Raw genomic sequence first — 27,416 nt, forward strand, 5'->3', positions numbered from 1 at the left:
ACTGGACCATCCAAATCTTGTCTGGCAGTCTGGTCCTTATGAGAAGACTCCTTGTGCTCAGGCTCTACTAAGTTTCAAGGGTCCCTGGAGTGGAGTTTCTCCCTCATATCTGAGGTGCTATCATCTTAAATAGTAATTTTTATAGCTGGATTGTTGGCAGCCACGCTTCAAGGATGGGTGATATATGCAGAAAAATTGCTTTGTGAATGTGATGGGAGTCGGTAAATCCAGACAACTTACAATATGTCCACCTCACATCATTCTTTCCTTCTGCCAACTCAGAGGATTCATCTGTCTCAAAAACAGGTGAATGTAAAAGATAAGTGCATAGGGAGTCTCTAAATTTTTTAGGTCCTACTACTCATGCTTGTAAAAATGCAGAAACTGCTTATGGTATCCTTCAATTTCTTATCCTTCTAAGTTATATTCAGGAAATTCTTAGACCAACCAGCAGATCCATCTTCCTACAGGTTGTTTATAAAATGCATAGGGAGATAAACATTGTTCTGGAGAGTTTACAAGTGAAATATTCAGTCAGAAATATGTAAGGTAAGCAGTAATAGAGTCCTGTTTAAAAAATTAGCCAACAAGAAAAAATAAATTCTAGAAAATAAAAATGACCATATTCTTTCAAAATGCCTGTCACTTAGTGAGACTGTTGAATATGTCAATCAGATCATCAATGTGAGAAATTTTCACAAGATGTAGTGAGAGGAACTGTAAAACCTGATTCTGCCTACTAAGAATTAATGGAAAAAGTGGGTTATAACATAGTATTAAGAGTTAAATTTACAATATAAATTTCTTTTTAAAGGAAGAAAAAAACCTGTTGTGTTTTTTTTTTTTATTTTTGTGTGTGAAATAAGATGTTGGGAAAATAAACACCTCACTGGATGTCATATCTGGGATCTCCTTTTCTTTCATTAGGGAGGGGCCATAGATCCAGCCCCTTAGCTGATACTGACTTTAAGCTCCTTGCAGAACCTGAGATATGAAAGTCAAAACACTGACTGTCTATGAGAAAAGTGTACAAAATGTACTCACTTCCTAGCAAACAATCCAAAGAGATAACCACCTAAAAAAAAAAGGGACTAGCAATTCAGGAAGTATTAAAATGTTGATGAGGACAACGTTCATTAATTTAAGAAAAAACTTGCACTGAAGGCTCTAACCATGTAGCCCTTGAGGGAAAATTAGTTTTATTTTCCGAAGATAATATTGATTTTATGTGTCTCCATTTTTAAATTACTTACCTGATACCCACTGAATGGACATCACTTGTGCAAAATGCCAAATACCATTAACTCCAGTCCTTATGAAATTTCCCTAGACAAGAAGAAATAGACCTGATCAAAATCATTAGCCATTTTGGAAAACATGGTCCTTTATGTTTTGTAGCAGTATATTGAAGTGATTTCCAGAGAGGAGATTTTTCCTCCTTTAAGTCACTCAATTACATTTTTTACATGGAAGCTCTCCTCTCCCTATATCAAACAGGCATTTTGCTAATCAAAGTCTGCTAATCTTGATGGGCAGATAATGTGTGAAGTACCATGCCATAAACGTCAGACCCAATCATAAACTTTACAACCAAACACCTGCCATACCCCAGAATTTTAAAAAGAAAGAACAAACAAGAATAAAAACTTTTTTTCACACCATCTGCAACTTTTCTTTCTCATAATAAGGGGGGAAATACAAAATCAAACACAAAATAAATGTCACTGTTCAAAATTAGCTGTTCATGAATAACCTCCTGTTTAATAACTTCCATATAAATAAATGAACTAGGTTCTGCATGTCATAAGGGGCATTTAAATTGGATGCAAACTGAAGAAATATCTCTTTTCTACCACCAGTTAAGCAAAGAATTTGTTTCATGACATTTGCTTGTGTGTCTTAACAAGAAATATAAAATGAAAAGAAAAATAGTAAGAAGCTAGTTTTTGGGGGGGGAGAGTGTTTGGTTTGGTTTGGCTTGGTTTTTGGAAGGGCAGAGTACAACATATGCAACCATTTATTTCTTGTAATCTGCATTTATAAACATTCAGACTTCCACAAGGAAGGTTGTGTGCTGTAGCAGTGTGTCTTATAAGAAAAGAGAGAGACAAAACCAGAAGAACTTAATGTAACAATTGCCAACCTCACCAGACTAGGTTATTTATATAAAATTTCAATCAATTGCCCGTTTTTATTGAACGGTTTTGGGGTTTTTTCCTATTATTTAATGGAATGGATAGTATTTTTTTGTAAATATACACTGTAAAAGTACTAATGGCTGAAAATATTATTTCACATTAGTTTGCTGTCTGTCTTTGGTACACCTACCAGTCAAGAGTAGGCTCCCTCTTCATATGCAAAGCAGTATATTAAAAAGCCCTTCCTTCATTAGTCCTACACTCATTCATTCATGTCCTCTCAACATGTTGCTGAGGCCTTGACCATACTCAGTCTCTGCTCTGAGCAGTTTGGAAGGAAGAAGCTTATGGCCCCCAGGGGTGACCCAAACAAGCTAGCTCTTGGCAACACCGCAGTGCCCAAATCGGCAGTAACCTTAGTTGCTCCATCCTGAAGCATAATGTTCTCTTCCACAGTAGTTTTTAATAATTACCTGATATTATTTTCTTTGTGTGTTGAATTTTTATCTTAATCTTGTGTTTGGAGTGTGACAGAGAACTTACTTTTTTACTTGTGACCTTAATCAATTTGTGTAATTTTTCCATAAGATTTCTTTACAGCATTTGCTATTTCCCCTCTACAGAGTCAGTTTAAGAGCGACCTATAAGGATGGGAGGTGCACTATCCTTTCAGAATTTCAAGTGTGCACAGTATCCCAAAGCCATCTTATAAATCACAACTTTTGGAGAAGATCTAATAATAAATTTTCATTAGAATTTCTGTTCCTAAAGTAACACCAATATATTAAGACTAAATAAAAGAAGAAAAATTAGTAGGGTCTCCTTTTGTCTTTCCTTTCTCAGACCTCAAGCTTTCCTTGTATTTAAATAAATACAAGGAAATAATGATGTATCAAAGCAAAAAGGGAAAGAAAAATACAGTAAGTACCAAAGGAATAAGAAAAAGAGTCTGACCAATATTTTAAAAAACACAAAAGAGAAAACCTCTTTGATTCATAAATTAATAAATCATCTCCATTTACACCACATTCTTCAGTTAGCACATTTTTTCAAGAAACATTTGATCTAGTTTCAAGCAGCCATATCCCTAAGCAGACGAATCACCGAAATAAAGCTAAAATTGAAATGGGCAAACAGAAAAAAAAGGTTAAAAAAGTCCACAAGAAGACTCTGTCTTAGGTACATTAATAACGTAATTGCAAAGACCAATAAGGAGCCTTAGTTTTACTTGTTTAAAAATAATTTGTATTCTGAAGGCTTCCAACATAAGCCTTATTGAAAAATTGCTGGAAGCAAAATATACTTTTGTCAAAAAATAAAAATAAAGAAAAGTCTTCCATAAATTTTGCTATTTTAAAAAGGAGGCTGGAGGGCCAGGGAAGAAAATGATGAAAGACAACTGTTACATCTGCCAAACACAAGGGACTCTTTTTTTTTGGAGGAAGGAGAGCAGTGATTTCTGACAACCTAAATACATTTTCAACTGAAGTTTCAAAAATAGTGACGAGATCTAATCACATCACGCATAACCCAAGTATAAACAGTTTAAACATTAAGTATCTTGAATGTTACATTGCAATAATGGGCCTAAGCTAGAATTTTGCTGTCAAATTTGAACATCATATTTCACATAAAAAAAGATTTATTTTTGAAAACAACTGGAATGATCAGAAGCTTCAAAGACATGAATAACAAGGGTGAGTTGGCATTGTTTGGTACAGATAGAGCATCTGTCATGAGATCTGTCAGCTTCTGTGTCTTCAACTACATAAAAGACTGCTAAAAAAACAATCTGAAGTTCTTGTCATGTTCAGGACAAGAAGTTGGGTTCATATTTTCATAAGGTTGATTTACAGTCATCAGCAGGAAAAAAAATTGATGGTAAATACAGTCAATACAGTTAAGTACTAGGTAAAGAATGCTCAGAGAGACAGGATTATATTGATACTGGAGGTTTTCATGCCAAACTAAAAAAAACACATGCCAGAAAGTTGACACTGATCCTACCTGGAGGATGGAGGCTGTATACCACTTTAGGGCCCCCTCTGTCCTGTTCTCAAGGGTTCTGTGTGAGTTTTCTAAGTTCAACTGCTAAATCAGCTAAACTGGTTTTGGGGGAAAAATTAAACAAACAAACCAAAAAAAAACCTGAACCAAAAAATAAAGCCGGAAACATAAGAAATGAGGAAGTCCTCAAACCTCTTGTCATAATTTTTTCCCTTTCTCCTTTCCCTTGTTTTTTTTTTCCATTTCCTTGTCCCTTCTTCTCTCTCCTCTTTTGGGACAGAACATCTAGTATGCAATGATTTTCAATTTTAAAAGAACAAAACAGGAAGCTACCAAATATGTGCCTTTATAGATATTTAATGGAAAAAGGGGACTTCACAACATAATTTTTGAAAATTTAGCAACACTAACTGAAAACTTCATCCATAGCAAAAATGCAGACATCTAAAAAATTACTCACCTACTTTTAAAGCTAAAGTCAATGCAAGAGAATTCAACATAGGCAAACCAGCAATATTTCTCCAATTCTTTTCCCTTTTCCCTCTCTCCCTCCATGCTTCTCCCAGGTGTGGAAAAAGTTATGCTCACCCAACACCCAACCTAGCAGTAAAGGTGTGGAGTCTAGTTTACAGTTCATCTCCATGCTTGCTCTTGGCTTAGTCACAGCTTCCCAGGGGATGTCCTGAGTGTGCTCAGAGCACCAGGGGGGTGGGACCAGAAAACAGGAATGGAGGTCGGGGGCTTGCGCAATGGAGGCCTCCCCTGTGGAGTTCACCGGGATTGAGAATGTTGACATACTAATAAAAAAACAAGGCTTGAAGCAAAACCACCTGTTTTAAAGACATAGTGGGCACGGAGAATGGAGCCCTCTTCTGTCTGCAGAGGTAACTTCCAGCTGCCAGTTAAAATATAATTTTCTTTTTAATAAGCAATGGCTTTTCTGAGCTTAAAAGTCTCTTGTTCTTGTCAAGCTCCTTATGCGAAAAGGCCTAAGAAGGTCTGGCTTGAAGATCTGGCTGGCTTAGAAACTTGGCACAATAGGAAATTGTTATGCATAGAATAGTCCTATCTTGTTACAACTTCATTGGCTGGTATTTCTAGACCTTGCAGCTTTAAGCCTGGGAAAAGAAGATTAGACCAGTGGCAATCTGCAGACCTATCATTATCTATTATCAGGCAATCATTTATTGCACATGAAAAGGTGGGAGGGTGAGGAAAACATATTTCATGAGATATTTTTCATTATGCTGTTTATTTATTCCCTTGATTACATTATGGGAGCAATTCTGGAGGGGGTAAGTGCTTTGACTATATTGTGGTTTAGTGGTACCTGCCAGCCTGGTGATAGAGTGCAAAACTCATCAGAGCAAAACAAAATGTGACTCCCTAAAAAGGTCAATTTGACAGCATCAGAGGATGGTGTTGTGCAATGACTTGTCTGTCATGGAGAGAGTTATGAATAGTCGTCTTGACAACAAATAGGGAAGCTGTCAACAAGCAACTGCCAAGAACAGCAAGACTTTTCTTCCTGTATGTGCCCGATACATCAAATCTTGTCTATTGCAGGAATCATCACACATTTCAGTCTTCTGGAAACTGAAAAACAATGTTAGTCTGGTCCATGTAATTGGCCAATTTAACACTATGCTGGGTATCAATCAAAAGAGGAACCTGTGTACTCATAATTTTTGGAAATACACAACCACCTATGTAACCATATATACTGCTGTAGCAGCACAAACACGCTGAGCTAACTTCTGCTCACACTTACATCAATCTAGGGTCAAGAAACTGCTGAAATGCCGCTTTTCTGTTTCTACCCAGCAGAATGTAGTAAAAATAATAAGAAAGCATTACAGCCTCCATGAACATTTCAGAAGTTCCAAATTCATCCCTGTCTTGCTTCACATTTCAGAGACAAGTATGCCCATTTCAGATGGAAGCCACTATAACTGTTTTGTCAAATTTTGAGTTCAAGGAAATGACAACCAGGGTGATAATATTAACGGAGTCTTTTAACTGAAGAGAAAGTTTGTTATGTATTCTCCATTTTCATAGGAGGAACCTAAGGAGAAATGGCACCAATTCGCCCTTGTTTTAGTTATAAAACTCTTAACAGAATCTCAAAGAGGTTTTTGGAATGGTTGATTCATCTACAAAAATTAATTTTTAGCCCCTTTCCTGCCATAAAACTAATTGGTAATGCTGGAAATAATTATTAATAAAATTTGATTATATTTTTGTTTTATATAAATTTTACTTCATTTTTTCCATCCATAAATTGTAATTGCCAACATTTCTCTAGTGAAGCTTCCCTCAGAACATGTCTGTGTATGAGGTGTTCCCACAAATATTACAAAACAAAAGCTCTGGAATATAGCGACAGTAGCCATGAAGTATTGGGCTGAATGGTATACCAGGGTACATGATGAAATGGAGGAAGGTACAGATCCAAATATTTACTAGTTCCCTACTTGGTGAACAGTGCTTGAATGCTTGAATTTGTGACAAAATTGATTGTTTTAATTTTTCCTAATGAGTAACAATGACAAAGACAGAGATACTAAGTGGGATATTGTTATACTTCTACACAAGCACTCATAAAAATAATATACCTAACTTAAAATTTGTGCTTTTTGTCACCACCTGTAGCCATTTTTGCCTTTCGAACTTCTAGCCGTTACTACGTATTTCTGATTAAGACCTGAAATAAACTACATTTACAAATATTGAGAATAAATTTGGCTCTTATAAAAAAGTTCTGGTTTACAACTTCTATGCAGTTAAGTAGAATTAAACACTAATATATCAAACTGAAAAAAATGTTGCAAGTACTAATGCAACCTTTAAAAATGGTGCTCTTCTGATAGTTCAGTCTTACAGGGACTGTGGAAGTAAACATATTTTTCTTTTTAATAAGCATTTCTGATTAATAAACACTGTCAAATACCAGGAGGTAACAGAGCATTAAATGTTCATATACAACTGGGTCAGGTAGCTGACTGATAGGAACAAATTAAGAAATGAAAAATAAAATATTGAAAGTATTTGCTTTCCTTTTCTCTCCACCATTGCAACAGTTGCATTTAAAATGGTGACACTAAAATTCCTTTAAAACAATAATTGAGAAAAAAAAAATGAAAAAAAAGATTGTATGTGTGGTGTAAAACAACTGACTAAAAGAAATAACTGTGTATATTTGCCTTTAATTTTAAACCTATATTAATTAGGCGTGGACAAGAAAATGAATTTAAAGAGGAATTTGGCATGGGAGCAAGTATTTCTGTATACAGTGTCACTGAAGCAAATGGAAGGAGGGTTGTTGCAAGAAAGCAAAATAAATCACGGAAGTGTCTTGGGATGAGTTTCACAGAACATGTAAATGCATTCATCTCTGTAAAGGCTAGTAATTATGAAATGGAAGAGGTCATGGTTTGATTCCCACACACTCCGTATGAAAAATTTAGAATCACATACAGAAAGGCATGAAGTGAAGGGAAAAATATGAATCTATAGCAGAAGAAATTTTTTAGTCTCTTAAAAGTACTGAGGGAAAAAGGAATCACCCATTCTGTTTTCATCTTATTGTAGACACTGCAATTAATTTTCTTCGTATTTCAGGTGGCTAAATCTGGTCTAACTTCATAGTGTGTAAAAGTAAAAGAAACAAACCCCCTGTAATTTAAAATCATTTTATGGTCCTAAAAATTATGAAAATATATGTGTGTATATATTCATGTAAATCTTTAGGATAAAGAAAGGATTTACGTTGATCTCTTTGATGAGGATAAAAGAGAAAAGGATAAGTAAAATGCTAAAATCATGATTCTAAGATTAATAATTTCCACTTCCTTAAGTATCATTCAATGAAATGTATCAAAGTATTTTACAATAAATGAACATCACCTATGGTGAGACAAGCAATGGCAAAATATTTCTTCTGAGGAGAAAATTGCAACAAAGTTGCTGAAACAGTGACTTGAGGTCACAAAACAAGTCAATGCCAACAGTTTGATGCAGAATGGAATAGCTTCTGGATAGGGACAAATTCACATAATGTCAAGGCTTATCTATTTGTAGAGGTCAAGACAGAAAGGACAGCACTCATCAAGAGTGAAAACAATTTGAAAAAAAAGAGCACTCCTGTTTACTTATTTTAAATAATAGTGAAATCTCAAGCTCTATCTTAAAACCTATTTTCAAATGATTAACTAGATCATTGTCAACGTTTGACTCCAGATGAAGTTGTAGGATAATTAGCAAAACAACCAGTTTTATTATGTCTGCTGTACTCCAAAGTACAGAGTACTTTCTTAGATAAAAATGGATTTCAGAAAAGAATGGAAACAGTCATCATTGAATTCTTCAGTTCTAGCCCCACAAATCTTTTTTCATAAAGTTATTAGAAAATTAGCATCAATACATTCAGAATTTTATCTGCTTTAACCACATGCAAATGCTTTGAATATCCTTTCTGTTAAACTGATAGTAGTTTAACTCTTCCCTTATGCATCGCCTGCTGTGTTTTTCTTTTAATTAATATTTGCATTAAGAATTTTTTTTTAAAACCCCTTCTAAATAAGTCCTGCATTGTCTAATGTCTCCTTCTTAATCTCACTTCATCTGACAAGCTTTCAGATTCAGCTATTACATTAAACATGAAGCAACACTGTTGGTCTGCAGGGCTTTATGCTTGGTTTGGGCCTTATTTTTTGATTTCTCTAGGCACCACTTCTCTTTCATGGAGTTTTCATCTGAAGCCCCAGGGAGCCTTATCCTGGCTCCCCTCTAAGCCATGATCTTCATGTTTAATCAGACAGGTACAATCAGCCTGTGATTTATGCAGAACCTGAACTCCATCTCAGGCCCCCTCCAAATAGAGTTGCACTTATCAGTTTCTGTTGTGTCCTGGAAGTCATTAAGAAGTGTTGATAACTATTCCAGCCACTGCCTTGTCTTTGCTCTAATTTACAGCTATGACCTTCCAAAGATGGTATTTTGAAATAAGATTTAAAAGAACCACATGAGTACGTAGTGCAAATTTGAATAAATACAAAATTAGTGAAAAATAAGAAAAAAAAAATACATTGAATATATTTTCCTAACTACTGGTTTTCATGACATTCTTCTTGAAACAATAGCTTCACTTAGGAAGATACCTTTTCATAACACAGATTTAAGGCTTGGTGCTTATTATGTTCTGTCCTGATTGAAACCTTTTTCTTTGGTATATCTACCTTTGAGAATCTGCTTCCTGAATTTTACCAGGAGTTAGGCATGTGCCTATCTGTCTTGGAGCAGACATGGGGCAGGGGAATTGCACTCAGACTGATGAAGGTATGACATGGATAACTCCACAGTATACTTTCACTGACTAGTCTTGAGTTGGTATGACAATATACATTTTCAATACAGTCAGCAGAACAGAAAAACAGTATAATACTTAAAATTAATTTTTCTGAGTTTTTCTTTTTGTTTCTTTTTTTTTTTTTTTTTGGCTTGGTCAACTTTGTCAATAAATAAGCAGTAGCAAAGGACCTTAGTGATACTTTAAGTCAAGAAATGACCTTACCTTCTTTCTAGTACTGTTCACCTGAAAATTCGGTTTTAGATAAAAATTTAAGGTATTTAAAGTGTCACCACATAACAATGGTATTCTGAAATGAGTATTGAGGAATGAATGAATTTCTTCTTGTGAGGTGTGTACAGTGTCCACAAAATATCTAGTTTACCAGTTTGCAAAGCAGGATCTTAGGAAAAATACATCATTTTAAAATGAAGCTTTGTGGTAGAGATCATTGTGAATCAATAATCATGACACTCAGCATAATAACTTTTTAGGTTTGAAATGCATTCATGTAAAAGCAAGTATGTTTTAAGGATAATAAATAACTCATTTTGAATATTTCTGGAAACTACATCTCCAGCAGCTTAAAAAAAATCTACATTTCAGTCTGCATGTCTGCAGTCTGGTTTTGCTTGCTTGGTGTTGAAAACCTGGAAGTCTGTTTACATATTTAAGGCCAGAAAAGACTCCGATCATATTGGCTTACACCTCAATATCTTACTATTCCATTATACTGTATGACTTTCTAAAAATCATGCAGTCTTGATCAGTGCACAACTGTCTATAAGTGTGTGTATATATATATATATATATATATATGAAATTATGATCAGGAGTGACAAAATGCTCAAATATTCCTGTTATTGATATATTCTTCATATTGTTGTGGATGACCTATCCCTGGAAACACTCTAACTTTCAGTATATTCAGTCAATACAGTCCTTGTCCAAAGTTAGGGCAATGGATAACCAGACAAGTTTAAAGATAAAGATATAAAGACAAAAGAAGAAAGGAGGGGAGGGGAGGGGAGGGGAGGGGAGGGGAGGGGAGGGGAGGGGAGGGGAGGGGAGGGGAGGGGAGGGGAGGGGAGGGGAGGGGAGGGGAGGGGAGGGGAGGGAAGGGAAGGGAAGGGAAGGGAAGGGAAGGGAAGGGAAGGGAAGGGAAGGGAAGGGAAGGGAAGGGAAGGGAAGGGAAGGGAAGGGAAGGGAAGGGAAGGGAAGGGAAGGGAAGGGAAGGGAAGGGAAGGGAAGGGAAGGGAAGGGAAGGGAAGGGAAGGGAAGGGAAGGGAAGGGAAGGGAAGGGAAGGGAAGGGAAGGGAAGGGAAGGGAAGGGAAGGGAAGGGAAGGGAAGGGAAGGGAAGGGAAGGGAAATCACAAAACCACACACAGGTCTATTACAATCTGAAAGTTCTAAATTCTGGGAGGCAGGGACACTAAAATAATCAAAAAGTACAATAGTCAGACTGAATACTCTCTCAAACCAGCACCTCCTGTTGCCTCTGAGATAAAGTACTTGGCTAAAAAAGACATTGGTTTCCCCTATTAGAGTATTTCTTGTAAGCTTATTAGTATAGAGCTGAGCTCAGAGCAATTAGTTCTGCAGAGGGTAAGGGATGATCCATCCATATGACAAACTCATGTTGCTTCCAGGGCCAGAGCTTTTATTCCTGCCTATTTTTGTGCACATCTTTTGGAACTAAAGGACAATATGAGGGGCTCTAGAACAGCAAGAGAAGTCATGCACACAGACAGATTTCACTCAGGAGTTTCTGGTGAAAGAAAAACCCATGAGAAAGAAATTTCTGTTATTGCGAAGCCTTTGAAAAAATGATGGATTTAACACCTGTTACAGGGATTGATTAAAGTGACAGTGCTTAATGTTATGATGTCATAATTTTGACCTGTGGACACAACTGATGACTAGAGTCACTTCCCCTAAATCTGTATCTCATGTTGTGGCAGAGAAAAATGACTGTGTATGGCAAACCATAAATAATAATAAAAAAAAGTTGGCTCTTTTGATCAGGCTGAAAACCTGTAACTCAGGGTGATTTGGAGGGTAGAGAGAGAAAAAATCCTTTGTGCTCTGAAATCCAGTTCCTCGCGTAGAAGAAGGATGCAACCTCTTTTGCAAGTTTTGACTACAGTTTAGCATAAAGGGCACAGGAGATACAGAAGGTAAGAAGGGAAAGGAGGCACTTGAAAATACAGCTCTGGTTTCCAGGACTCCTTCCTAGGTATGCAGTGGATATATATGAAATTTCCCCATATTGTGTTTGTATCATTCAAACCAAAAGACTACTAATAATTCTGCTGAACCCTTCCTCAATGGAAACAAGATTTACCCTAACATACGAAGTAAAAATCAGCACCTGCAGCTGATGTCAGCAGTGTTTTTTCACAATATCATTCTCTAGAGAATTTCTAACAATAGACAACTGAACACAAGAACCAGATGCTGGAAAGCAGAAGATAAGAAAAGTAAATGTCATTTGCCTTGTTTAATATACAGTCACTTAGGTTACCAGCACACACAGAATCTGGTTGTTTAATTAAGAAGTTTGTGCTGATGTCACAAATTCAGGTCAGGTAAATACATTGCCATTTAGCACATACATAAAACTTTTGATTAAACACACATAAATAGAAAATTAAAGCAATGCATATACTGCTACTCCAATCCACACTGAAGAACTACTGCAGCTGTTAAAACGTCTTTAGAGTTTTTAATTACTTAAAATGCTAATGAAAGAGAATATTGGCTGAGCTGCTGTATCCTAACTGCTGAGGATCTCACAAAGGTCTGAAATCATACAGCAAGGGCACTAGTTAATATCCTGCCTGTCACTAGCACTCAATGCACTGTGTGTGAGATTTTAGGTTTGGCTGAGATGATACCAGCCTGTATTTCAAGCACACCACTTTCATTTTTTGATTAGAAGTAAATTATTTTGGTTTGGGCAATACTCATCCTCTCTCACAAATACTGTCTTCTTTCCCACCTCTATATACACAAACTTCTTTAATTGAAGCAAGCTTAGAGTGATAATTACAGTCAAGTCTCCTGGAGTCAAATAAATTTGTGCTTTCATACATACTGGGATGACATGGAAAACTCAATTTCTTTCTGTTTCACAGTTTTGTAATAAATAGCATAGTATAATCCCCATACATGAATAGAAATTTGATGTAAATAGACACATGGCTTTGTAGAAAAAAACATACACACATTTTCCTGTACGTAGCATGTTTCTTCCCTCAGGCCAAGAGCTTTAGCTAAAAATTGTGATTGAAAGATATTTGAGGAATCCTACAAATAGAGAAATGTTCTTTATTTTCCTCTGGTTTCAGAAAGGGTCACTTTGGACACACTTGAGTATCTTATGCTTCTATGTTCCTTCCCACTTCTTACCATAATACTTATTGTTTTAAAATTTAAAAAGATATATTTGAATGCATCATACAAAATATGACAGTTAATAACACTTTTTCAGGTTGATAGCTCATGCCATATACAGTCTATTATTCTTTCTCTATACATTTCCCAGAGCCAGGAGGTCTGGATACATTACAGCCAAACCCCAACACTTTCTAGCTATAGAGCTATTGAGATAATGCTTCATTAGGTTAATTTTATGAAAAATATTTTTAATTTGAAGTTACATATGGCTTAAGTATTTCACCTTAAGCAATGAAGAAAGCAATGTTACAAAAGGTAAATTCAAGAAAAAGACTTGGTAGCAAAGGTAAAGTTATGACTTGCATGTGGAAGGTGCCTCTGCCCATGGCAGGTGGGATGAAGGTATATGATCTTTAAGGTCCCTTCCAACCCAAAATGTTCTGTGATTCTATGTGGAAACACTTGAGCTGTGCCAGAAACTAAGAGACTGGGTATACAGTGGTTTGATAGGGGAGGAGGAATATTTTCCATCTGATTCATAAATTGCACATGAAATTAAAAATCCCCAGACATGTATTCATACATCTGCATTTTGGCTTATCAAAACTTTAAATAGAAATACATTTGGTATATGACAAATAAGTTTTAATTTTCACAGGGCTAAAAATCTTTGTCTTTTATAGCTTTCACTTTTCTCCTTCTGACTTGTGATAATCTCAACCAAAATAACTAGCATCATTTACATTTCACATTTTATTCTTTTGCCTCCATCAACTGGAAGAAAAAATCCAGGTAGTAAACCATAAGAAACTCCTTTAAGAAAGACCTTTGAATTACACATATCAAAATAAAACACTATTCCAGATAAAATTAACAAACAGCATGAAATACGCTACTGCTCTGAACATCTGAAATACACATAGAGGTATTCACAAATTTACCATTAACATTTTCAGTGATTTGTATAAATACAAATACAATCTAACTTTACTGGTGGAAGTGGAAAAAAATCACAAAAAAGACTGCTGTATACCAGATTCCTTCAGAATTCCATCACAGAAATATAATGCAAAAGGGGAATGAATCCCTTTACATTATAATAGCAAAATCACAGAAATTATGAAAATACCTTCACAGTTCCACAAGATGGAGTTAATAAATACTGTGAAAACAGTAAGATTGTCTAATGTAATTTGTAGGACTTTTACTGAAAGGACTTTTCACTTTATACACAACACTAAATAGTGAGTAAGGATGAATGCCAAGCACAATATTGCACAATACACAATATACAAGGCCATGTGTTTAACAGTGAACACAGGAAGAAAGGTAATACAACATTTCTGTATCTAACCTGTGGTACCCAGAACTGCTTCCCCATGCCAAGAAAAGATTCAGTTTTGCATCTTCCTCCCATTCCTCCATGGCATGGTCTGAGGAGAGGAAACAAAAATAGCTGAGACAAATAGGAACTTCTGCTCAGTCCCATGTGGCCAGGATATTAGAGTGTTTGGAGTTTCAGGCGTTTGGGTTCATGCATGCCCATGAATTCACTTGTCCTCCAGATCACATTTAAATCACCTACCTACCTATCTGATAAGTTTATGAAACATTTGGACACCTCCTTCCCACCTTACAACATTCCTAACTTTAAAACTCTGCATTTGCACCTTTTGGCCCTCCCATGTACATCTGTATTCTAACTTTGATTGCTGCTCCATGCAATCCTAATTCCTCGATAGCCTTTAAAAGATTCACTTGTGTTCTGATAGTAGTTTCACTAGGACAATGCAGAAATTAGGATGGTCTTCATCTCCCACTAAAATATGCAGATATACCAATTCAGTGTCTCTAAAGAGTTCACTTGACAACAAAAAACCCCCAGTGTATTTTCTTCACTTTAAAGGTAAGGAAAGAAAATTGCTCACGCCTACTAGAAGGTATTTACAGGCAAATAGACCACAGGACATCAGGATTCCTCTGCTGGAGACAACTTGTAGTGGTTTGGTCCAAAATACTCATTACTTTTTATCTTCTGTGAGATGAGAATTAGGAGAAACGCAAAGCAGGCACAAAACTTGAAAGAATATAAAGAAGTTTATTAACAGACCTAAAAGAAGAAAAAAAATCATACCACACCTTCAGAACACTTCTCCTTCCCCCCCCCCCCCCCTTTCTGCCTTCTCCCACTGACAATGTAAAAAGACAACCCTTGAGATGTTCAGTCTGTTTACCACTTCCATAATAACCTTGTTCAGTCCATTTAGGAAGAGGAGTCTCCCTTGTCCATGTTATGAAAACATTATCACAACGAGACAGCCGCCCGGGTTGGTTCTCTGCTCGCATGTGAGTCCCTTCCCACGACTTGCAGCTTTTCCCACAACTGCTTTTGAGGGTCCACTCTTGAATTACTGAGGTATAAATTTAAGGTTGAGCTGTTCAGAAACAAAAGTTCTCTTCACCCATCTCTGGGAGCATTTCATCTCTAAGAACAGAGGCCCTCCTCTTTCCCTGGGAGCAAAGGGTCCTCCTCATCTTCTCATCTCTGGACTATCCTCTAGGACTATCTCTGGGAGCATTTCTAGGAACTGAGGTCTTCTCATTTTCCATTTGGAGCAAAAGTCCTCATCTGGTCCATCTCTCCCTGTCCAAACTTCTCATGAAATTACAGCTGCTTCAGCATCTGCCTATCTCAGCACAGGTGCCTTTGCTCTTAAGTACAAGTTGAATGCTCCACCCCCCATGCCTTCATGAAATTACAACGGGTACTCTGATATATCATAGCTTTACAACAGAATTTCAGCTTTAAGCATCTCCTCTTTCTTCTCCCTCAGGTTTTCAGCTCTTCACAGCACTAAAAGGGTTAATCTCACCTAGGCCTTGCAGCTGGAATGTGGCTTATCGCTGTTGGTCACATGATCTTTTGCCAGACAGCAGGGCAGCTTCAGCTGAATCTTGGCTGCACTGGAGAGGGGGAGCCAGGCCACTCCCGCTGCCCACAGCCCTGCTGTGGGGGGGAGGGGGGTTCCATGGCTGGAACAGGCCCATCAGCTCCAGGCTGGCCGTGCCCCGGCCCGGCCTGGCCCAAGCAGGGTCTGGCCGGGCCCGCTGGCCCCCGCACGGGGCCTGCAGCCACCTGTCCCAGCACCGGAAACGAGAGAGAGGCTCTGCCCGGGGTTTCCTATTCTTAAGTGTGGATCACAGAGGCGGTCACAACTTTAAGTGGCTCAAAGAATTGTCCATATTCAGACTGGCCATCTGATAGGTTCTGTTAGGTCACAGAGGAAGCTGTAAGCACCCCTCAGCAAGAACATCACTTCCAGGATTATGCTTGCTAACCCATGACACAACTGTATGGGTGGAGGCAGTGGAGGTAAGAGATCTGTAGTAATAGACCATTTTCTATACCAAGATACAGAGGCACACTGTAAAACTCCTAATTTGTAAGCATTATTAGAGTGCCTACCACAACTTAAACATGGGTTTGTCCTCTCCAGATATGTCTTTGTCTTTAATTTCTCCTCCCCTGTCTCCACAAAGGAGATTATACCTCTTTTCTGAATTTAGGCAAACAAATAAATGTTTTCACTGTATTTATTCATAACCATCTCACTAGTAATAAGTAGCTCTTGCTGTTTTTTAACCCTTTTCTTCTGCAACAATAGTTGTACAGAAGTAAACTACAAATAAAATGAAATCTAAATGAAATCTGGCAAGGAAATGCATTCATATAACTGTATAATTTGTTAACTGTGTCCATTGATTCTCTCTTCTTCCATTGATTATATGTCTGCCTAACTTGAAAAGAGTTATTGTCTATTAGAAAGAGTTGAGAATGTGATCTGCTACAATTTAGAGGAAATTTAGTAAATCAAAACCGAATTAATAAGAAACTTGGACCTTTAAGGAACTCCTTTCTAAGGCAAGGCTATTTTGTTTTTCCTCCATATTTTTTTTTACATTCCATACCAATTTCTGAACTTAATAATTTGAGATATATTCTCACTTCAAAGAATACTGATGACTTCTCTACTATGTATAAAAATAGCAGTTTTGAGAGAAGTCATGAATTAACCTCAGACATAGTAAGAATGTATAGTCAAATAAAATACTGCCTGAAACCAAGAAGTTATGTGCCTAAACACTTTTTTGATGAATATTGAGTACTAGATAAGGGTGAAGTGTAAGATAGAGGAGCAAGGTGCTTGATTTAGGGAAAATAAAATTATGCTACAGAACTCTGAGATAATCTCTGCTTGCTTACTCATTTATTTATTGGAAATCAGAGTAACAATTAGGGTAAGATTTTTGAGAACATCAAGATTTCAATTATCACATCACATCACATCACATAAAAATTCAGTTTCACAAAATTGGATAGACATGCTAATTTGAGAGGCACACTTCATCTACATTTAAAAAAAAAGGAAAAAAATTTGAGAGAGAATTTATAAGTATGCCCATGTTTATAAGATACACATTGTTACAAAAATAGCTAATTATCACACCCCTAACCATTACCAATATCTTTTTCTCTGATGATCCACAGGAAAAGTTGTGTTGAGAACTGTTTAGCCAGTCACACAGAAGAATACAGAGAGAGAAATATGTGCAAAAGATTATTAAGAAATCAAGATACTCAGCAGTGCATCTGGGTTATGTCTTCATTTCCAACATGTTTCAAATGAATTAATGGGGATGGTACTTGTTATCTGTGGTCACTACGTACTATACATACATACTGAGGAATCTAATGTATTATCTGCTTTTGTTTGGGGTTTTTTTGGAGGCTTGTTTGGATTTTTCTTTGTAGGTTTGATTAGGGGAGGGGGATGTTGGCTTGTTTGTTTTTTCATTTATCAAAATGTTTCATGGTTATCTGACTTGCAGAATGAACAATTTGTGATATGAGAAAGGAAACGTTTGACAAATTCATTTTCCACCCATGTGGAGTTTTTGCTTTCTAACTTACCCCACTCCAACTAGAGAAAGGTCATGCAGAGTAAACAACAGGAATGACTTTTTGCTTTCTGTAAATGGTGGGCATTCACAGACCTGCTGAGTCTGTAAAATGTAGAGGGAAATGACAGCAGTCAAAGATTACTTCAGATCACATGTGTTGATATTATTTTCCATTTTGAACATCTGAGCCTCTTTCACACACCTAAACAGTTTACTGTTTAGTAAAATACCACAAATAACACAAAATATTTTGTATGTAAACTGATTTACTGTAACTGGAAATATGAATTAGAAAATTTTTCTGTTCTTGTTCTTTGGTTTTAGTCAATAAAAGGGCATGATTATTATAACACACCACATTTTTGCATGTGATTTACTGAAGACAATTTTCTGTAGACTTTATATAGGATAATTAACATTTGAAAGGCTGGAATTTTATTTTATATTATAAATTCAAAATATTTAAACAGTTTACAGAAGATTACCAGTCATCAAGAAACACAGTATAGATTGTCAAAATTACATTGCAGTATCTCTTTACAAATATATTTATCAGTATACTTATTCTGCAGAAACCTTCACAATATTGCTTGAAGTTACTTTGTCTCATAAGTTAAAAGCGTATTTTGTAATTACATAATTTCAAATAGTAAGAAGAGGGCTTAATTGCTCTGCTTCACACAATTAGTATTTTAATTTTATAAGATGCCAGATAATGTTTTGCTTTATTTATTCTTATATATGAAAATGGTCCCTTTTTTTTTTTCACAAGCTATGATGTTGCAAAATTGCTTCACAGATTAATGGAGATTCCTCTAATATGAAGAGCAAAACAAAACATACATAGGAATTAGAAATTGTCACATTTAGTGGTAGCTTGCAAATGTAATTTTAGTACTTTCTAATAGTAAATTGGCAATAGGCAGCGGAACTCTTCATTGCTAGGAAATCACATTCTATTCACAATTTTAGCATGCTTGAAAATTCTGTTTATCATTTGGTAGAAACATGAGATAAGCAGGAAGCTTAAATATCTATCACTGTTCGAGCTACCTGGCATCTCTGTAGACAGTTTGAACAGATGGATAAAATAAATTAACCTTATCTCTGGGGGGGTCTGTGTGTTGTTAAGAGGATGGGTAAAGGAATGACAATGGACATATAAGATTTTTTGTCAGAACCACTCTATAGCATAGAAAAGATCACCAGTCCCACTACTTGCTTATTGTTGTCCCTTTTGAGAGGTTGTAGACCCTGGATTACCAGCTGAGTTGCTCATATGAGCAGTCAAAATGAGGTTGGCAAGCTCGTACTATTTATGTTTACAGCTTGCTATTCATCTGCAGCTTTTAGTGTATAGGACCTCTTTTTAGCAGATGACCATGCAATCCTCAATAATTTTCACAGGTATTTATTACAGATATACACTGAATGTGGTAGGTCCTAGTACTTACTATGAGGTGACCTACCTTGGATAGTTATCTCATCCAGTCTTATCTCTGGAAGGCCAAAGCAGTAATTAGATAATACTTGGTGACTAGTGTCATGATACAGTGTTAAAATGGAGGAAAAAATAAAGTGAATAATTTGGACAAAATCTATTGCAATCATCCTTCATACAGGTAGAGTAATAAAAATTTGCAAGGCTCACCTTTGAAACATGGAGGTAAACACTGGCAGGAATACAGAAACAAGGAAAGATGTGGCAAAAACAAACTTATTGTTCTAGTGACTATCTAGAATGATACCATTGCTGATACTGAACAAGATTTTCTCAGGTTGATGATATAACATGTTTTACCCAGAGAATTAAAAAACATGTTAGGATAAAACTCTCTCTGTTCACACTTCAGAAGCACTCAAGTCACCAATCTGTGGCCAGATGTGACTGTAAGGATTTATATAAGGAAAATATGCGGCAGAAGCTAAAAAAATGAACTACAGGGCCATGTAAATGAAATAAGAGGAATAGACACCTGAAGAAGTCCATTATATGAGAATTTCTAGTGCCTGGGTCAGCTTCAATGGCTTGTTTTGACTTTGGTTTTAGACACTTTTTTATAATGGCAAACTAACCAGTTCCTGTAAGTTCACAGGGACAGAGTTTTGAACCCTTATGAGGAGGTCGAGTAGGAAAAGGATTGTTAAACCCCTCTATGCTTTGAACATTTACCTCCTAGTGTTCTTGAAAATTATTTCTTCTGTGTGGAGAGGACTGGAAAGAAAGAAATAATCAACGGAGGTAAGATGTTTCTTAAAAAAAAAAAATAAAATAAGAAAACAATACAACTAGAAACATAAGTTACTTAAATCAGAACACTTACAGGTGATTTGGGGAAGTTCAGAATCTCTAATCCTTAAAACCCATTTGTTTCAAGGTAACTGGTTACCCTATCAGCAAGTAAATGCAAAATAGAAATTTGGGAGTTTTGCACTCTCCGTCATCTTCAAAAAGGAGAATTCTGGTAGTTTCTGGTCAGACTGTTCAAAGAAATACAAATTTTTGTTATAAGTTTGTCATTTTAAATACTATTTCAATATCTTCTACATCATCCTCTGTCCTTATGAGTTTGTTTGGAGCTATTTTTTGTGTATGACTGAGTCTAAAATTTTCAATTTTTCCAACAGTGACAGAAGATAACCACTACTGACCCCAATTATAGTCAAGATTGTACAGACTTATTCATATATGATGAATTATTTGGTCTGTAATAACAATATATATATTTATAAAATTCTTCTTTTCTACCTCTCTGAAGCTACACACTGACCAAGATAAAGGAGATGGAAATTTAAAATACATATTAACAGGAGATGGGGCTGGCAGTCTGTTCATTATAGATGAAAATACAGGAGATATTCATGCTGCAAAGAAATTGGACAGAGAAGAAAAGTCCCTATATGTGCTACGTGCCAAGGCTATAGACAGAAAAACTGGAAGACAAGTGGAGCCAGAGTCTGAATTTATCATTAAAATCCACGATATCAATGACAATGAACCAAAATTCACCAAGGACATGTACACCGCCAGTATTCCGGAGATGTCTGGAGTTGGTAGGTAAAAACTTCTCCTTATGTAAAATGCAAACAGGTTTGAGCTGACTGGGAAGTTATAAGTAATTTATTATTTGAAGCACTTGCTACTAGCTGCTCTGAATATCCATGGAACAATTTCTGTTGCCAGCAATGTATCATAAATAACTGGTTTCTGCTTTTATTCATTTGTTTCATCTTTATCCACTTTTTAATCCTTTTTCCATGCTATAAGCTACTCTTACTCTTCTAAGCCCACCGGAACCATCACGGAATGCAGCATGTATGGCTGTCTCATCAGTTACTACATAGTGTTGTCACAGCCGAGACTATCACTCGCATAAAGAGTGTCATCTTTGTGTTTTAAGGTCTAATTTACCAAAACTTTCTGTACCTTTAGACACAAACTGTTTTAAGCATGTAAGTATGTAAATCAATTAATATATCAAAATTATGCAAAATATATTCCTACAAATGTCTTTTCTTTTTCTTTCTGTTATCAGTATTGATAGTTCTTGTTGGTGGGTTTTTTGTTGTTTTGGGTTTTTTTTAATATGGACTTGTTAATTTAATATTGAATTTTTTCATAACAAATATATGAACACTGTCTCTAAATAATTAACTATTTTTGTTTCAAAAATATTTGTCTTAATGGGTAAAAATTTACACCTATTTATAACTGCTGCAATGAAAAGTAAAAATGTGGAGTTATAGTAGATGTGAAAAACACAGCATAACAGGAAAATAATTCTCTGAGTTTTGTTCAAATATATAAAGTGATAGATAATATTCACCAGCACACACTCATCGGAAGTTATCATGATTACCTAAGTGCTTCACTTTCTTACAGCAGAGACAGATTCTCTCATAAGATAAGCATAAAATCCATAGGCTATGGGAAACAACTAACCGATAAATTCTCAAGAGTTATTTACTTCTCATGATTTACTGTATTGGTTTGCAAAATCAGCCCTGGATAATGGCATAGCTAAGAGAGACAATAAAATAGCCATTGAATCTTGTGATTAATATGCATCTTCACGAAATAATTTCCAGAAGCTAATATCTCTGAGAGCAGTAGAAGTATAACAGAATAAGGATTTATTTTATAAACATGAGAGTAAAAAATATTATTTTTACTTATTTTAGAAAATAAAATATTTTATATATACTTATAAAATACATTTTAATAATAAAGTAATATTTTGTGAGCATGAGAAGGGAACAAATATACTACTATGTGTAATGCAAAGAGTCCAAGGATGCTTCTTTTAAAGATATATGGAAAATAGAGAAATCCTTTCCATTCAGAATTTAAATTGCTGATAATAACTGAAAGAAAAATGTTGGCAGTGCACCTGTCATATTTAATTTGAAATATATTTGTAAGGAAGGAACTCTATGGGAATAGATAGGAAAAAAGCATGATGTCCATGTTTAACATTATCACTTAGTCCAACTTTATTAGAGTCAATTGAGAGGCATGAATAAAAGAGAAGTGAATAAGATCCAGTGCTTTGGCACTGCCCGAGAAATATTAAGTCTATGAAATGTTTATATTTTATGAGGGATGATAGAATAAGTACCATGATGTAGTTTAAGCTGAGGAAGTGTCCATAAAAGACAAAAGTAAAGGTGAATTTTACTTTCAAGGAGACTTTGTATACTTTTCCTTGAGGAAAGGGATATAAACAGTAAAAAATGTTCTTTGGCTTCTAATATGAAAGCAAAAGAAGGTATCTGAGTTATTCTTTCCTCTGTTTAGTTGACATTTAGCTGGCACTTAGGAATATAAAAACCACTGGAATTGGAATTTTTAGCATTTGAATTTGAATGAATGAAAGTAGGTTTGTAATTTTTTTAAAGTGGAATAGAAGAACCCAAATCCAGACCAGTCCATTCTAGCAACATATATTCTATATTTCTGAAGTCAGCCATAAGAATGCTTCAAGAGTCAGGATGAGTATACAGATGTGAATAAGATTGAGCACACAGGTATTTCTTCTTGGAATCCTTTTGTATCATTCTTCCAGATAAGGAACTGGATGCCCTAACTGGAAAATAAACAACTTAAATAGAAGCCCAAAGTCTAAATTTGTTAAAGCAGTAGCCCCAAAGAGAAATCACAAAATAGTATTTCAGAAAACCAGAAGAGTGCAGAATAAAACATTAAGTGCCTTTTAATTCTAGATTTTCCTCTATTTTCTGCTAACAAATGGAGGAAAATAAAAATAATATAATAAAATCCAGAATCTCTGGAAGAGAGTGATCATCTTTATTAAGACTAAGTAAAATGAAAAAGTCAAAGTATTCCTGCATTACCTACATAAACACTAGAAATTATGAGAGATATTTTTTAGATTGTATATAGAGATTCCTGCACACCTAATCTAAGAAGTTTTCTGACTGGAAATTGCTATATGGTTACACTATACACACTATAAAAAATAGACATACTCATGATAAGCAGGTCAAAAATCTGTAGGAAAATCAGTTTCTTTCAATTCTTTCTGTCTTCCCAATTTTCTGTCTCAAACCACATTTTTTTCTTAACTATTATATTTATTATGTTTGTCAAGTCCAACAAATATAACAGCAGATATTTATGAAAGCTCAGGAAAATGTCACTAAGATGGAGAAATTGAAGAGGAATCATCACTAGCAATGTTTCCAGCTGTGTGTATATCTGTTATTCAAATTGAAATCATACTATGTACTTCTCAGTGTGTTACTGACTGTTTCTTGGAATAACTGTGTCTAGAACACACTAGGGAAAATGGTAAGTCAACACCTCTGACAGAATGTGTGATTTTCAGCACCAATAAGCAGATCTCCATCATGTTTAACCAGTTTTATAGCAAGAAGAGTGAAAGCATAATGTGGATTTTCAGCACAACCTATTCAAGCCCGGGGGAAATATGAATGCTTATTTGTGCACTAGTTTGTGCAGCCATCAAGTTATATATAAATTAGCCCTGCTATGCCTAAATAGATCCAATCCAACAGTGTTATGGATAAACCTAAAATGCGGTGTAGCAAAGTTAGTACTGGGAGTAATCAAAACCACTGAAGTGAGCTGACTGCAGTGTCATTTCAGATAAATTTTATGGAAATGATCATGTTAAATGTTTACACTGATTGTGAGTTAAAAAGTTGAATGAGAAAGTTAGTTTAAAATATTCTGAAACTCAGTAACATGGAATCTGTCATTAAAATAATCTGCTGAAGTACTAGAGGATAATAACTGCTGTAGCTATATTTTTGAACAATACTAGAGTTGACTGGAAGAATCCTGAGATTTATATCAGATTTAGTAAATTATTTTAAAAAAATATAATTTCAAAAAATGAGAAAAAGAGGCTAGAAAGACCCATAGAGGTTAATCAAAACATTATATAGGAAGCAAATTTACAAAAGATGTTCAAGATTTTAAACTGATGCAATGCCAAAGTTCTAAGGTACAATCTTGATCACAATGAAGAATTGGTGGGTTTCAAGCATGACCTAATCTGAACTACCTATCCAAAACCCCAAAAACTTCAGAGAAGTTAAATACATATTAGGCATCATGAATAATCTTTTGATTTCCTCTTCATGTAGAATGAAAAGTACAGTCTTAATCACATTTTAAATCTCCTCAATTCATCTTCAAGACTTACATGAGTATAAGCTCAGTCCAAGTATTTTTCTGAGTGAAACATGCCTAAAAAAACCCAAATAAATTCAAAACTAGCACCGCACATCACTGTGTAATCCACTCTCAGGTTATTAAGAACTTTCTGAAAAGGGAAGTTAGTGATGTCCTGTGTAGTTAATCCCTTTTGGCATCCAGGTCAATATCATTACATCCCTCTGTACCTGTTTTGCTAATTTTAATGAGTAAGACTTACCAGTTTCATGTCATTAAGCTTCTTTAGCATGCAGCTGATGAGTATTTCACAACAAATTTTTAGTCTTTGCATGGATTCTACTAAGAGAAGGGATAATGTCTAATTTAATTTACCAGTCATTTCTTCAAACTGCTACTTTCTAAATTTATAGATCTAACCAAAGACACCTAACATATTTCGGGATTTCTACATGACAGGATTAATCTAAATATATTAATCTAAATCTGGAACATAAATTTTTTCCATTATACCACTTTTATAGAAAATAATCAGAATAAAAGAGTTTTTCTTCAGTTGATGAGTGGGGCTTGATAGAAAAATGTTATATATGAAATATAAATATGGCCATTTTCAATTGAGGTATACAGGATTATAGCAAGACTAAACATGCCTTGAATTGAACAGCTATTCTAAATAAAAGCTATAAATAAAAGATATATGTAAAAGACATACACATGAATAAAAAACAAGATGAGAGTGAAATAAAACACACTGGGTAATATACATTAATATTACCATTCTTATCACCATGCTGTTGTATTTGAGTGCACTAGTATATCCTGAAACACCAATTATACAATGATTCTCTTAGACGTTCCATTATCATTGTTCAGTATTTCTACAGTATCTCTTGGGAATCTATAATGATCACAACTACTACTTCATTTAAGTAAGACTGCACTACATTCTGATATTATTTTTAGTTACGCCGTGTTTTCATCATCACATAATCCCAAGCACACATTTCTCAAGAACAGTTTGTTATTTTGTATAGGAAGCTCTTACAAGAACAAGTCGAATTTACGGTAAAAAAAAAAAAAAAAAAAAAGGAAAGAAAGAAAATTAACCAAATGCAGTAACCATCACATTTTCTATTTTTGAATTTTCTTATGTCAGTAGCCATTAATCTACAGATGTGTATAAACAACTAAAGGGAGGCAGCTCTCATCTTCCATGATTCAGCAGGAAATATTTACATTTTCTCCTTTGTATATTTTCCCTGGTTTCAGACATTCATAAAAAGAAGCTATGAATGACTGTTTTGACTTTGACACAAGCTTACAAAAACTACTTTGTTAACTTGCAAAACTTCAGAATGCTAGTTGTTAATGTGCACTCTATTTTAAAATGAATTATTGAGTTAGCTTTAAGAGAAAGGTACATTTCAAATAAAAATTTTATCCACAAGTTCATATTTTACAAGATAGAATTAGAATTCCTTTTAGTCAAACTAAGCATGATGGCAGAAATTCTGTAACTAGAATACTTTCAATATTTCTTTTTGCATTTGCCACTATAAAGAATTTCAAAACTTTTTTATATGTCAGAATCATTTTTAAATGCAGAATTTTTATTCTAATTTAGGTTCTTTCTTATTTTCATGCAAGTCTTTTTATGAAAAAAAATAAAATATAAAATAAAAGTTCAATGCCCAGTAATTCTTTCTTAAACCATTAAGGTAAAAAAGTCAAAACCCTCTTTTTTATTAAGTAGTTAAAAACCATAAATCTTTCCTGGATATTTTCAAATAATTTTGGAAATTTGGGGTTTTTTTCTTTCACTTTTGGGCATGCAGTCTGTTAAGGACATGTAGAGTATTTTTATTAGGGAAGTATATAGAAGTATTTATAAGTATTTATAAGTATTTTGCATTTGGGATGAGGTAGATACTATTTTTAGAGTAGCATGAATGGATGCTTTAAAACTCCATATTTCTAGAGTACAAAAGAAAATCACTAGAACACCAAAGGAATCTTATTTAGATCATGATGATTAGCTTAAATTATTCTATCATTTGTCTACCCATTCATCTGTATACATAATATGGACAACATTTTCCCAGCAAAAAGGATGTCTGCAAGGAACTTACTACAGCTCTGCTAGTGTAAATAGGTTATTTTGAGTTTGTACAGCTCCACTGATTTCAAGTTGGATTTTACAGAAGTGTTAGGATCTTCCTGCATGTGTTCATTTCATGATCAAAGTATATAATTTCTGTAAAATTTAAATATTCATTTGCAATTACTATTATACTTTGTTACAGGTTGAAGATAAAATAAACACCTAAAATATAGTATAAGCAATCACATCAAAAAATAATATGTATGTATTGTATATATCATGTAATTATAGAATAGTTTGGGTTGGAAAGGACCCTAAAGATATCTAGGTCCCTGCCACGGGCAGAGCCACCTTCCACTAGACCAGGTTGCTCAGACCTCCATCCAACCTACCCTTGAATGCTCCCAAGAATGGGGCAACTTCTCTGGGCATCCTGTTTCAGTTCCTCACCATCCTCACACTAAAGAATTTCTACCTAATATGTAATCTAAACCTACTCTTTTTCAGTTTAAAATAATTCCCCCTTGTCCTGTCACTACAGGCCCTTGTGAATAGTCTCTCTCCCTCTTTCCTATAGGATTCCTACAGGTACTGGAAGGCTGCAATCAGGTAACCCTGAAGCCTTCTCTCCTCCAGCTGAACAATTCCAATTCTCTCAGCCATTCCCCACAGGAGAGGTGCTCCATCCCTCTAATCATCTTCATGGCCTCCTCTGGACTTGCTCCAACAGGTCAATGTTGTTCCTGTTCTGGGGACCCCAGAGCTGGATGCACCATTCCAGGTGGGCTCTCACCCTG

General features: G+C 35.3%; 1 protein-coding gene across 2 annotated transcripts in view; it reads left to right on the forward strand.

Moving 5' to 3' along the window:
• Window positions 1-27,416, forward strand: part of LOC138105801 (cadherin-9) — a 68,520-nt gene that overhangs the window by 2,873 nt on the left and 38,231 nt on the right. For both annotated transcript variants that reach the window (XM_069005885.1, XM_069005886.1), the window contains exon 2: window positions 20,614-20,908. In XM_069005885.1, the coding sequence (XP_068861986.1) occupies window positions 20,614-20,908 (295 nt within the window). The remainder of the gene's footprint in view (window positions 1-20,613; window positions 20,909-27,416) is intronic.

Source organism: Aphelocoma coerulescens, chromosome 2, assembly GCF_041296385.1.
Source record: "Aphelocoma coerulescens isolate FSJ_1873_10779 chromosome 2, UR_Acoe_1.0, whole genome shotgun sequence".
In the NCBI taxonomy this organism is placed as follows: Eukaryota; Metazoa; Chordata; class Aves; order Passeriformes; family Corvidae; genus Aphelocoma; species Aphelocoma coerulescens.